Below are 14,256 nucleotides of genomic sequence, written 5' to 3' on the forward strand. Positions count from 1 at the left end.
GCATTGGTGGTTCAATGGTAAAATTCTCACCTTCTACACAGGAGACCCAAGTTCAATTCCTAGCCAATAATCATTATGCACAACTGCCATATGTCTGGCAGTGGAGGCTTGCATGTTGCTAAGATATTGAAAAGGTTTCAGTGGAGCTTCTAGACTGCAAGAGATTAAGAAGAAAGGCCTGGCAATCTACTTCTGAAAATTGGTGAATGAGAAACCCATGGATTACAATGGTTCCATCAGCAACCAATCATGGGGATGGCACAGGATGGGGTAGTGTTTTATTATGTTGTGCATGGGTCCCCATACGTCTGGAACCAACTCACCAGCAGCTAACAATTACACAGCTTCACTCAAACAATTAATTATCAGTGATATTTGTTATAAAACCAGCCTTGCTCAAAGGCTCAAAACAGACTGTTGGTGTAATATTGCTTCACTAATTAGATTGAATCATCAGTGACAAAGACAACAAAACTACCCAAAAGCTAGTCTCTAACTCATCCAAATCACTGAAGCAACATGAAGTTAATGGAGAGTAGTGCTGTAATGATCTATATAAATTTGACCCCAATGCTAAGTAGTAAAAAGCCCACATACTACTTGAAGCTGCTTAACTCATGTTCATTCTCACACAAATTATGAGGTAGCCAAAGAAGCAACTAAGCATCCGCCTGAAGGTAAAGTAAAACAAAGGGGTATAATTAAGAAAGTATCTCTATTTTGAGAAATGAACTCCTGGACTATATTGTACTCTCTATTTATAGAAGTCTTTTAGGGTCCTTTGACATGTAGGTGATATTTGTAAATTTACCAATGGAAGGATTGTATACAATCTATTGTTCTTTAAAAGACTTTGAAGAGAGGCAAGTATTAAATGCTTTCTACTTTCATCTAGCACCAGTGTAGTTTCCTTTCTCAGTTAAGAGGTGGTTGGAGCTCTTAGTGCTCACAGATACCAGAGAATATGTATGTGTATGACCTGAGGAGAAGTTTGACTTCTAAAACTCTCCATTTCACTAGCATGCTCAACTTGGCTAGGCTATGGCTACAACAAGTGTAAGGGGACCCTAGGTAGCACTTGAAGGTTAATTTTTAGGCATCATTCTTTTTCTCCTGACCTTATTTTGTTTCAAAATACATTTACTAGCTTTGCAATATTTGTCACAAGCTACTGCAGTTTTCTCTTTCCAAAGAGCATTTCTGCCAATTGGTGAAAATACATTCCTGCATGAGGCCACTGGGAAAACAGCCATACAGGTTCACTCGAGCTCCTTGATTTTGTGGGGTGAGCAATAAGCAATGTCATAAATTTTATTTTTAGATATGGAGAGGGACCTCACTACACCAGTTCACTGGACTGCAGATGCCAAAGAGTGATGCTTTCTTCATGGATCAAAGACGGATATGATCAATGATGCTGGCCAGCTCCAAGACCATCTCTGGAATGACAGTTGCAGAGATTCCCAACATTCAAACCAGATGCCAGTTAGAAAGCTAATGGTCTGTAACCAATAGGAGATCCTGGGTGGTGTAAATGCTTAAGGGTGTGGCTACTAACTGAAAGGCTGGTGCTTCAAATCTACTCAGAGGTACCTCAGAAGAAAGAGCTGGTGATCTGCTGCCGAAAGGTCACAGTTCCTGAAAATCCTACAAAACACAGTTCTACTTTCACACACATGGGGTTGCCATGAGTTGAACTCAATGGCAAGTGGTAAGGAAAATGGCTAATTTAAGTTCTGAACATTGTTGTGTGATCATTTCTCAAAATGTTCTTTTATACTATCAACAAGAGGCACTCTGTTTAAACATTATTATATTAATAAATACCACTTTCTCCCTTCACCACCTGCACTAATATTTCTCTTAATCAATTATGGGATCAATACTGCAAACAAGTTCTAGGCTCAGTTCTTAGAGAACATTGTCCTATAAATGTGAATCTAACTCTCTAGAACTTGATCATCATCAAAATGTCATCAACTTTTTCATTTTCCACAAATTCTGAGCACCAATAAAGTATATTACCATGCAATAATTCTACTATTACTCCCTATACATCAAAACAAAGCAGTCTCTCTTAAACAATTTCTTTCACATTTAACATATTCTTTGGTTAAATATAAACTTAATAAGCAAATAAAACAAGGAGGAAGTGATGAGAATTAGAAACAAATAAAATCCTAGTTAGTGAGTTACCTTCCTTCTATCTCTCCTTCTCTCACCCACATAGTAAAAAAGATGATTTGTGTGTTGAGCTACCCCTGGTCATAATTCTATGTGGTTTTCTTCTGTTAGAAAACTTGTCATAATAAACAGTGTGTTCATCATTCTGTCATATTACCAACTAAAATATTTTTACTAATAAACTGCTAAAACATTAATGAACAATGTGATAATTGCACCTTCAAATTCCACACCATATAATAATCTTCCTCTTAAAATTCTGAGAGTCTGTTAGCACCTTGGGATAGGCTGGCCCATCTCCACTGTGTAAAGGAAATGCCTAAAGCGAGAAACACATTCCTCACTGTTTATCTATGGCTCTGTATATGTGTCAATACATCGTTGCTGTCTTCTGTGCAAGAGGAAAGATGTGTTCTGAATTTGTCCTTCGATGTGTGGAAAAGTGAACAGAATTCAAATCAAAGTACATCTGTATAGGCACGTCCTCTGAGTAGCTTCTTCACAGAACTTTTCAATATCCTCCTGTTTACCAGAAGTCCTTGGGGTTCTATTGTGGTCTTTTTCTGAGGCACTTGAGGAAAAGGTTGATTTCTACCTGCAGATATCAAACCTCTGAGCTGTCGCTGTTGTGGTTCTGTGGGGGCATCATTGGCTCGCTGCTACCTGAGCTGTTGGGGGTGTCCTTCCTCCTGGACTTTTCTTTGCTCTTGCACATCCTCACTGCAATAACAGTTAGGCAGATGGTGAGTAGTCCCACTGTGACACCTCCAATGACTGTGACCAAGCTGATGTCAGAGTTGAGGTGGTTGAGCTCCCGAGGTAGGACACCGTCTACAGGAACTCTCCCTTGAGGGGTCTGCTTCTTGTGGGTGCGGTCCAGGGCGATATGCTGGATGTTTGTTCCTCGGTTATTTTCAGTACCAATTTCCCATGTCAGCAAGGGTGTACTCCTGATCTCTCTCCGCTTCTGGTTCTTGGTGGATGCCCGGGTCATCCCTGGACTTACCAGAGAATGGTACTGGTACTCAACACTTCTTTTGCCAATACCTCGATTGGTACTGTCTTTGGATCTTACTGTATAGATTGCATGTATGTACCATTCTCGGCCAAGAGAGACCTAGAAAACACAACTTATTTGTTAGAACATGAGATAGTATGCCAATCGAGTTCATCATTATTTGTGAGAGAAATTAATGGTGGAGATATTAAATGATTATTTAATTTAGTCTGCCACTCATTCATTATTTTTGAGAGCACAGTGTCTGCAAGGCATTCTATAAACATCTCTGTAAGATATTCTGTGCAACTGCTAAGGAAGCAAATGCTGAATGTTAGAACTATAAAGAAATTGAAACAGTGCACAGTCTAACTTATTCATTTAAAATTAAATAAATTGAAACAAATAGCAGTTCAATTACTAGCCCAATGCCTCTGAACTAGCTAGTGGTAGAGGTAAGACTAGAGCTCAAACCTGCTGAACCTCAGCCCAGGACTCTGTGTGGCTGCTTAAATTACATTTAAGATCACAGAGAAAGCCTATTTTCATGCTTTTCCAAGGCCTGTGAAAAGAAGGGATTGTCTGAATGCTCTTTGAAGCATTCAGAATTAAAGAGGTCAGATACTTTGAGAGCTGACAGTAAAATCCAAACAAGAAAAAAAAAATCACCTCATATTTCTACTTCCTGTTTGAAAAGATGTACAATAACAAGTATACATTCTTAAGGTTGCCTCCACAGGCTGAAAAACAACAGATTTCCCCAAGTCCATCCTGTCTGCACAATTTTTTCAGTAAATTTCCTAAAAGGTGCATTTGTTCCTGCAGATATTCACAATGGGAACACATCTCTGACTGCCTCTCTGTCTTCTTGGTGTTGTTATGGCTGTGTATCCCTCTCTATGCTCTATTCCCATGCCAGTGTTTTCCATCTTGGCTTGTGAAGTCTTTGAGAGTGAAGATTTTGTGTGCTGTGCACAACTGCCCTTTTAAGTTGAGCCCTTCACACAAGGTCATCTAGTAAAGAAGGTCATGAAAAGTCAACAGGAAGGAAGTTCTGAATATGAAAAGCAGAGTTCCCAACTGTCGGACTTGCATTCATATTCTGAATATGCAGAATAAGGGTTTTCATCACACATTGTCTTAAAAAGAATATATATTGACAAATTGAATATATTGATAAAAATAATAATAGCTAGAGTTTATGAGATGCTCAGTACGTGCCTGGTACACGGCTTTGTGATTTACATGCTTTATCTTATTCAATGCTCACATTAACTATGAAAGTTATGACTGTTTACATATGAGACATCTGAAGCATGACAGAATTAAAAACCAATGCCTTTGAGTTGACTCTGACACATTGTGATCCTATGTGTGTCAGAGTAGAACTGTGCTTCATAAGGTTTTCAATGGTGGATTTTCAAAAGTAGATCACCAGGCCTTTTTCTGAGTCACTTCTGGGTGGATTTGAACCTCCGATCCTTCAGTTAACAGTTGCTCACCTTAGCTCTTTGCACCACCTAGGACCCCATAGGCAAGTTAAGCAACTCACATGTGATAAAACATCTAATGAAAGTGAGCATGTCCTGGGCCTACCTGAAAGAGTGGTGTTGAATCAACTTTAAATCCATCAGATCCAGGCTGATTCACTAAGAGGATGGCTTCAGGGTCATCGATTGCCAGTTTTGCATTAAACAGGACATTTCCAAAGCTGGTGGCTTGGGTCTCTGGCTGAGCTTTGTCCTTTAGACGATAAGCAAAATGATAATTGCATTAGATAATGACAAATATGGCAAGCCAAGAATGCTTTCCTGTTTATTGTGCACAGGTACAAGTTACCATAAAATGCCACTGGTTGGTTTATGTGATTGAAAAAGATGCTATTATTTATAAAAGTAAGACAAAAATGCTTAATCTTGAAAATCCATCTAGTTCATTGGATCAGAGCACTTACCACAATTTTAAATCTATATAAAAGTGAAGGAGAATCAGCTAAGCAACCATATTCTGCATTTACTGGACTGTACTTGGGGACATAGCCATCAGTCCCAGTGCACAGGAACACTTTTTCAATACTGCAGTAGAAGGAATCACCCAGATTCTGCACAGGATCTACCATCACACGGCCATAAATTGTATCTCCTAGAAAAGAGACAAGCACATTTTATTTGTTAGGTGATAACAACTAAGTTGTACATATAGAAACTGTTGAGCCAGTATATGTTTTGCTGCATCTATTCTCAACAACAACAATAAGTAAAATAAAATAAAATAACAGACTAGTTCCAAAAGTCACATGCCACAGAATAGCACTCATCCAATAACAAACATATACACCTAATTCCAGTGATCACCTTCCCCAAAGCCCTGCTAAATTGATATTCAGTTATATTCTCCAAATCATAAAAGAGGTTATAATTACCTCCACTCAAACATGATCCCAAACAAGTGAACACTACAGATACGCATGACAAACAGAGCAAACAATCTTCTCCTTTGTAAAATCATACCTTCTGCAAAAGCAACATCACTCTCTTGCCCAAACCCCATGGATCCATCTGACAACCAGAGACTCTTCTTGGATAGTAGGTACATTTGGGTGTTCAAGCTGAACTCAGCTGCCACTGGGTCACTCACCTAAGACAAAGTGCAAAAGCCCTTGTATGTGTTGTTGAGGGTTCTGATGGTGCTCAGACATGCTGCTCACAGGTATACATGTCCATTGTGAGCCTATGCGGAATAGTAGATACTGCACTGAAATTTTCATGCTCAATCAAACCAACTTAGGGAATTATAACATTGACTTTGAAATAAATCATTTTTTGAATAGGACAAAACATTATTGCTTGAGGTCATCTCCACTAGTACGAACAGTTGATGCTCTTGACTGCCAACTGAAAGGCTGGAGATTTGGGTCCACCCAGAGGTACCCTGAAAGTAAAGCCTGGTGATCTGCTGCAGAAAAATCAGACATTGGAAACCTTGTGGAGCACACTCTACTCTGACACACATGGGGTCACCATGAGTCAGAGAAAACTCAATGGCAATAGGTACAAAGGACTTGTAAATAGTATGGTCCAAGGAAAGCCAATATTTATATAAGTTCTTGGACCAAAGGTTCCATCAAAATTCTAATAATATAGAATAGCAATTAGGTACTCTGAGGTGGTGTAAACTACTGGATTTCCTAACTCCTTGAAGTTGAAGAACAAGATGAAGAAGTGTAGAAAGACTTGGGAAAAATTCTCAAATCACCAAGCTAGCAAACGCCAGAGGAGACAAGATCAGATCAAATAAGAAAAAGATAACTCATGCATACTCCTAAAACTATGGCTTTTAAGTCCTGCATTAATAACAATTAAAGGCAGTTCTTTCTTCCCTGGCTTTCTTCTTGTCTTTCCTTTTTCTCAGCATGTAAGAATTAAAGTCACCTGTGTGAAAAAATTTTTTTTTTCTTATAAAATAAACCATGACTTTAGTAGAGTCATGGGGCAATAATTCAATGAGACCCACCTGCTGGAATCGGATGTCAAGGTCAAAGGTGACAGGCTCCCTGGGGTTACAGGTGACGGGCAGGCGGTACTCCTGGTGTGATGGGGTGGTGCATGGCAGCAGTTTCACAGTATAGGTCCCTGAGTAGTCCCGGACCTTTGAGACAAAATAAAGACATTTGTATTCCTCACTTAAAAATCTGAAGTGCAAGCGGAGTAAAGGAAAATCAAGTGAAAGCCTTTGCCACTTACTGCAAAGTCGGACATGAAGCTCCACTGCTGCATAGGCTGGTTATAGGTTGGCTCACTCCTTATGAGGTGCAGGGAGAATGTGAGGCCTGGATGATCGGCTGACATGATCACTGAGCTTGTGAAGGATGCTAGAAAAGTGACAATTATCATCATCATCATCAGAATGCTGTTGTTAGTTGCCATCGAGTTGATTCCAGCTCCTGGTGATCCCATGTGTGTCGGAGCAGAAGTGTGCTCCATAGGGTTTTCAAAGCTATGACCTTTCACAAACACATGGCTAGGCCTGTTTTCTAAGATGATTCTGGGCGAGTTTGAACTTTTAGCCAGTAGTCAAGTGCTTAACCATTTGTACCACTCAATAAGATGATAATAATAAAAATAAAATGATAGGCACTTGACTGCTAACCAGAAGGCTGGCAGTTCACAGCCACCAGCCACTCCTTGGAAGGAGGGTTGGGCAATCTTCTTCCTTAGTGACACTGCCTTGGAAACCCAAGGAGGGGTCGCTATGAGTTGGATCTGACTCCCTGGCAGTGAGAGAGTTAGTGAGAATAGTTAAAGGAGTGTTTAAATTTTTCAGAGCACCTTATCACTCATTATTTGCTCTTGTTCTTAGGGTAAGTGAGCAAAGAAGGCAGATTGGTACAATTATCATCATTTTGCAAACAAGAAACCAGCCTGGGAGTGACCGTGTAACTCTCCCAAGGACATGTGCCTTCAGATTCTTAACCCAGTGCTCTTTCCACCGGATAATTCTGTCAAAAGATAATTGTACAGAAATGCTCAAATTTTCAGAGCTGCTTTCCAGGGAGGCAGAGCAATGCAATAAAGAGTGATGTGAATGCATTTATTGTGCACTGAGGCTATGAGCTGAACTCAAAATAGTCTATTAGTGTCAACACAGCTGGGAAAACCCAATTTACGAATGGAATCTAATTTTAATTAGATTGCCTACAATTGTGCTGAACAAAGATTCAGTTTATTAGAAAGGTAGACATGTGGAAAGGGAGTGGAAAGGCCCGGAAACCCTCCTTTTCTAAGACTAGCAATCCCAATAAAGCAAAATCATTCATTCTGGTTCTATACTTCTTAAAGCTCAGTCTCTTAAAAATACAATAAGCCCTCTCAATTCCTGAGTATGCAGCCTGTTCTCTCTTTGTTAGAATCATGCCCAGAGAAAGGAAGGACATGTAAGCCAGTGAGTGAGCTATTTTCTCCTTCTTATCTGGTATAAATTGGTATACTGGGAAAACATGCAAACCAGTTTAGTAATATGGACAGTCAAATCAAAAAAGATATTGCTTCTAATGAAATGTTATTATTATTATTATTATTATTTTTAAAGGACTTAGAGTCTTTATTGACTGCTGCCTTATTAATTGGAGCCCTGGGGTGGTGCAGTTAAATAGTTGGCTGCTAAGCAAAAGGCTGGCAGTTCAAGTCCACTCAAAACATCTCAGAAGAAAAACCTGGTAATCTACTTCCAAAAATCCAGCCATTGAAAACCCTATGGAGCACAGATCTACTCTGACACACATGAGGCTGCCATGAGTCAGAATTGACTCCATAGCAACTTGTGTGTGTGTGTGTGTGTCTGTTATTAGTATTCAAAGCACAATCCATCATAGAGTACAATTGCATAGACAATACTTATCAAAGATAATTAATCAACACGTCTGAAACCTAAGTGTGAAAGTGAAGTGCCACTACTGGCTTCAAATATAAATGTTTCCTACAGTACCTAGAAAAAAAGAGTTTTGGACAGAGAAGTGCCTGTTGAATGAATCATCTGAAATTTGAGTTCTGTACAATGGAAGCAAGCAGAGAAAGGGTTTATTTTGCTATGCTCTTTATCAAAGGAAAATTTTACTTAAAATAACCTCAGTAAGGTCTCCTTTAAGTTTACTTTAATCATATTTCATTTTCTCTAAAAGTATATAAAAATAAATAATCATAATTTTGTGAATTATGAAATGAGGCTAAACAATGATCAAGCTCTCATGGAGATAATTGCATATATGAAAGGAAGGGCTTCAAAGCTAATGCGGAAACATGCTGCAACTTGTGAATGGAGAAGCTATATCCCTGGGTGGAGTTCCTGGGTGGTGCAAACAATTAAGGCCCTTGGCTGCTATCTGAGAGGTTGGAGGTTCAGGTTTACTCAGAAAGACCTTGGAAAAAGGCCTATTGATCTATTTAGAAACATCAGATATTGAAAAACCTACAGAGTACAATTTTACTCTGACACCCATGGGGTCACCAGGAGTGAGAGTCTATTTGATGGCAACTGGGACTAGTACATCCACTAGTGGACTGGCTGTTAATGGATAGCAGAGACTTACCAGGATGTGACAGCACAAATAAGCCATGGAATTGAGCCTCTGTCTTGAAGTTCACAACCAAGCGTCCCTCTTCACTGAGGCGCATGCTGGTTGGGTAGAGAGCACCTAAGTGGGAGAGGTACACAAGAAGAGAAATCAAGTGAGCAGGCACTCTTTAAACACAGATTTCTTCCAAATATTAGTTCAGATTTTTCTCATCTTTAAGTATTCTTGCCAAAAGATATCATTTGAAGAATTTTGAGTAATAAGAATTAGAGGCAAGAGTATTTTTGTTTTCTTTTCTAAGGGGAAAAGGTGTGTAGCAGGGAGGAAAAATAGAATTAGGTAACAAGAGTGAGATCCATAAGAAATATACTGGTTGAGTAGAATATGACAAGATTTTTTTAAGCTTCAGTCTACACAAACAAAGTTGTAAATGAAAAGATATGACCGACTTGTCAAAACTGTGGTGATTTGGACATGTAGGTATATAAGGGATTTGTGTTCTACAGAATGATTCCAAATTTATAGTGTAAAGAAAACTCTGAGGGTTTCGCAAGAAATGTTGCAGTTTTACAAAATTTGGCTCTGCTCCAGATATAAGAAGGAAACAAGAAATCCTTGTGCTAGAGTTGGGAACCACAAAAGGAAAAAAAAAAAAAATCACTCAAATATACATTTCCTAAGGTAAGATATGGAATAAGAACATTTGAAAAAATCTGGAATGATTATTTAGGGTGACCACATTACCTTTCACATTGTTGTTGTTGTTGTTATGTGCCATCGAGTCGGACCCGACTCATAGCGACCCCTCCTTGGGTTTCCCAGGCAGTATCACTACGGAAGTAGATTGCCCCATCTTCCTTCCTAGGAGTGGCTAGGTAATCTTAATGTGTTCAAGATAATCTGCTTACATTTGCAATGCACTATCAACTCTATTTTCCCTCTAACTAGTAAAGATAGGGCAAGCATGATGCTACAGACATACATACAACCAGAATAATATCAATATCTGAAAAGAAACAGCTCTAACTGCTAATAAATTAGTGTTATTCTTGTGGACATTGAACTATGATTCTGAAATGGCAACTGAAATAAGGATTTACAGATGGTTTTGGGTCCAATAGTTAGTGGCATTCACTATTGCTGTTCCTAGAAAGTCAGCTAAAATATCATAAAATTAAAGAATATTAGAAGGGAAAGAGATATCCGAAGTCTAGTTTATCACTCAGAGGAAGCTGAATCTCAGAAAGGTTAAGGAATATGTATGAGATTATATAACTCATTGTAGAGTCAGAACTAAAATCAAGGACATAATTTACACTGAACTTTAAAATTTACCTCCCATTTTCAGAAACTAAAATGTGAAACTTTTTCTCTTGGGTTCTTTCCTCATTTTCAAGTAGAACTACTGCTACGTATTTTCTAGAACACAAGGAAATACACAGAAGGTATTATGTGACACAGAAATAATTAGTCATCTAAGATGGGCCGTAAGACTAAATATCCATATAGAAAATTACAACAGCCACATATTGTACAAAATTTGAAGCACTGCTATGATTTTGAAGAGTTTTTCTACAACAAAGGTGAAATTATCTTAAAGTACTGAGTAGAAAAATATAATATGTTGAAAGTTGCTTCTATTATTTTTTGCTACAATAAAAAAATCCTCTGAAGTACAGGCAGTCCCTAGGACTAGGAACGAGTTCTGTTCCTAAGTCTGTCTTTAAGTTGAATTTATACATAAAGTTGGAACAGTTAGATATGAGTCACATCTAACATCAGTTAGTCATATGTATGCCTCAGTATACAGTAATAGTGTACCTTTCTATGCATAAAAAATATTAAAGAACCATTTCCAGATACACTAAAACATCTTTAGTTGATCATACAGTATGAATGTTTTGATGCATGTCACATAGTAGCATCCATTCATTATTACAAATCACCGATGTACCTCAAATTTTTAACATAATAGGCTTTACAGTGTTGGTTTGTAACTGTGGATTGTATGTAAGTAGGGCATTCTTAACTTGGGGACTGCCTGTACATAAAATAGTTAGAAAATTTCAAAGTCTTAGTAACCCACCTTGGAGTTCAGCTTCTGGTGGGCTACCAATTCCATCATTCCACAAAATGGCAGTGTCATATACAAAAGTTAGACGAAGCTCTGACTTTAGGTCAAAATGTTGCCAACCACCAACCCCCACAGGAGAATGGAACACATAGGAGACGTACAGTGGAACTCGAAGGGTCACATAGGACTGCACTAGATTCAATACCTAAAACAATAAAATATTAATTTTGTCATTGTGATTCAGGGTGGTTGTCTAAATAACCTTAATTTTATACAAGCTATTTTCTCATTTCACTTAACTGGAGATTTTGGCTAATCACTGAGGAAAGGAAATGACAGCATTTTACAATACTATTTTCCCTTCATTTAATTGTAGCAATTAAATAGTTCTTAATATACTACTTTCATTTGCAACAAAGGACATGTAGCAGAAACTCATAAGATAAACTGCATTATTTTGAGCACATTTTATTTACACAGCCTTTTTTATTTTATAATAGCTTTATTAAGACATAATGCACATACCATACAATTCATCCATTTAAAGTATACAGTTCAATTGTATTTAGTAATTCACAGAGCTGCACAAGCATCACTACAATCAATTCTAGAACATTTTCATCAGCCCACAAAGAAATTCCATATCTATTAGCTAGCAGATGGGTATGAACCACCGACTTTTCAGTTAGCAGCCAAGTGTTTAACCACTGCCACCAGTGATTTTCTTTTTAAACCTATTAGCAGGGGACTAGTGGACCACATGAATCCCAGCTGCCATGTCCCTAAGACTACAGGTACTAGCTGGTGCCCAGGTACCACTGCTGACTGCTCTGAAAAGGACCACAAAGGGAGATCTTGGGTAGAGTGGGAGAAAAATGTTGAACAAAACTCAAAGCCAAAAAAAGACCAGGTTTACTGGTATGATAGAGACAGGTGGAACCCCTGAGACTAAGGCCTTAGACACCCTTCAGGCCTGGAACTGAACTCACCCCTCTAGCTCAATTTTTCAGCCAAATGATATAGAGGTCTGTAAGGTGAACAATAACACCAGGAAAGTATGGACTAATGAGAACAATCAACCATAGGAGAATGAAAGGTCAGCATTTGCCCAAGAATAAAGCTCAGAAGGCAGGAAAGGATAGGAAAGAAGAACGAGGAAAATGGTAAACACAGGCAGGAAGTGAGATTAGTACTATTGCATTGTGAGGACTGTAATAAATGTCACAAAACAAAATGTGTATGAATTGTTGAAAGGAAAAGTAATTTGCTCTGTAAACTTTCACCCAAATTGCACACACACACACACACACACAAATCAATATACAAAATGGTATAAATAATATGACACTACTACTATTAAAAATGCATATGTATATTGAAGAGACTAGAAAATACACCTGTGTACAGTGAGAGTGGCATGTCTTTTCCTTTTTTTAAAACACTTTTTTGTTTCCCATATTTCCAGAGTGCTGTGATTACTTTCATTTAAAAAAGACGGTGTTAGAATAATAAATTGGTCAACTGGATGAAATAAGAAGCAACATATTTCAATAAAGTTATACTTTAAAAAAAATTTATTACTTTTTGCAAAACAATTTGGAATGGCTTGCATGTAGAATAGAATGATTCCGTGTCTTCAAGTGTAAAATAGAGGAATGGAAAGAAATGACTCAAAATCTTGTCTACCCTAACATTACACATTTAAATCAAATACACCATGATAAGGAGGCAAAATTACTCTTCAGGCAAAGCAATTAAGAAAAATCATGTTCATTTTTCCAAAACCATACTATGTCTTCTTCATAAGTACATTACAATTTTTTCCTCTCTCTCTCTCTTTTTTTTTTATATTGTGATTTGGGTGAAAATTTACAGAGCAAATTCACTTTCCATACAGCAGTTCACATATACTTTGTCTCATGACATTGACCACAGTTTACCACAATGCAACAGCTCCCCTCCCACTTCCTCCCAATAGTTACCTCTTCCCAGTGTCCATCCCTCCATACACTCCTGCCCCCTGAGCTGCCTCCCTGTGCATAAGCAACCCTTATTTCTCCCATGATTGTTCTCTCCAAGGAGTGTATCTACCTGAGGTAAATGTTCAACTCATATGCCTGTCTTTTGTTTGGCTGGAAACCACGGGTGTGTGTTCAACTCCAGACCAAAGGGCAGCTAGAGGCCATAGTCTCAGTGGTTCCACCAGGCTCTATCAGAACAGCAAACCTGGTTCCCACTCCCTTTTATTTTCTCCAAATGATTTTGAGTTTTGTTCCATATTGTTCTCCCTCTCTATCAATGATCTCCTACATAGATCCCCTTCCAAGTGGATGACAGTGGTAGCCAGGCACCATCTAGTTCTTCTGGTCTCATAGTCATATAGGCTGCAGATCGGATGGTGTACCAGTTGCTAGGACAAATTGTTTCCGTGAATTTTGGTTTTCTTCATTCTTGTTTGCTCTGGATGAGGAGAGACCCATCGTTGCATCTAGATGGCAGCTTGGCAGCTTTTAAGATCCCAGTCACTACTCGCCAAAGTAGGAGGTGGAACAATGCTTTGTATAGTATGTTATGCCAACTGAGCTTGATGCCCCTGTCACTATGGTCCCAAGCCTACAGGTTCAACTACTCGGGTCCTCTGGGTAGCTGGCTGTGACCAAGCAATGACCACAACATTGCCCCTTGTCAGCTCTACTATACACCTGGGAATTCTGATCATTCACATATACTTATAGGACCATTGTCTTCAAACCCTATACATGTTCTTGGACACACTCCCCATTTCATAGACATAGCTAATAGTTCAGCCTGTCCACCTATCTATCCACCCATATACCCACGTTTGCCTTCACTGACAACGCAGTACTGCATGTGCAAAAGGGTTCATATTTGTTATCTGTACCTCCCATGTACCTCTCTATGTCTTTCTCA

General features: G+C 38.6%; 1 protein-coding gene across 1 annotated transcript in view; it reads right to left on the bottom strand.

Annotated features, from left to right (window-relative positions):
• Nucleotides 1–2,788: 2,788 nt before the first annotated feature.
• FREM2 (FRAS1 related extracellular matrix 2) overlaps nt 2,789–14,256 on the bottom strand; it is a 357,328-nt gene continuing 345,860 nt past the window's right edge. Inside the window, exons 17-24 of the mRNA XM_007952448.1 lie at nt 11,338–11,530; nt 9,267–9,371; nt 6,925–7,052; nt 6,695–6,829; nt 5,692–5,818; nt 5,136–5,323; nt 4,778–4,924; nt 2,789–3,301 (exon numbers count right to left, since the gene is read on the bottom strand). Coding sequence (XP_007950639.1) covers nt 2,789–3,301; nt 4,778–4,924; nt 5,136–5,323; nt 5,692–5,818; nt 6,695–6,829; nt 6,925–7,052; nt 9,267–9,371; nt 11,338–11,530 — 1,536 coding nt within the window. The remainder of the gene's footprint in view (nt 3,302–4,777; nt 4,925–5,135; nt 5,324–5,691; nt 5,819–6,694; nt 6,830–6,924; nt 7,053–9,266; nt 9,372–11,337; nt 11,531–14,256) is intronic.

This window comes from Orycteropus afer, unplaced genomic scaffold, assembly GCF_000298275.1.
Source record: "Orycteropus afer afer isolate SDZICR_OR568_19922 unplaced genomic scaffold, OryAfe1.0 scaffold00338, whole genome shotgun sequence".
NCBI lineage: Eukaryota > Metazoa > Chordata > Mammalia > Tubulidentata > Orycteropodidae > Orycteropus > Orycteropus afer.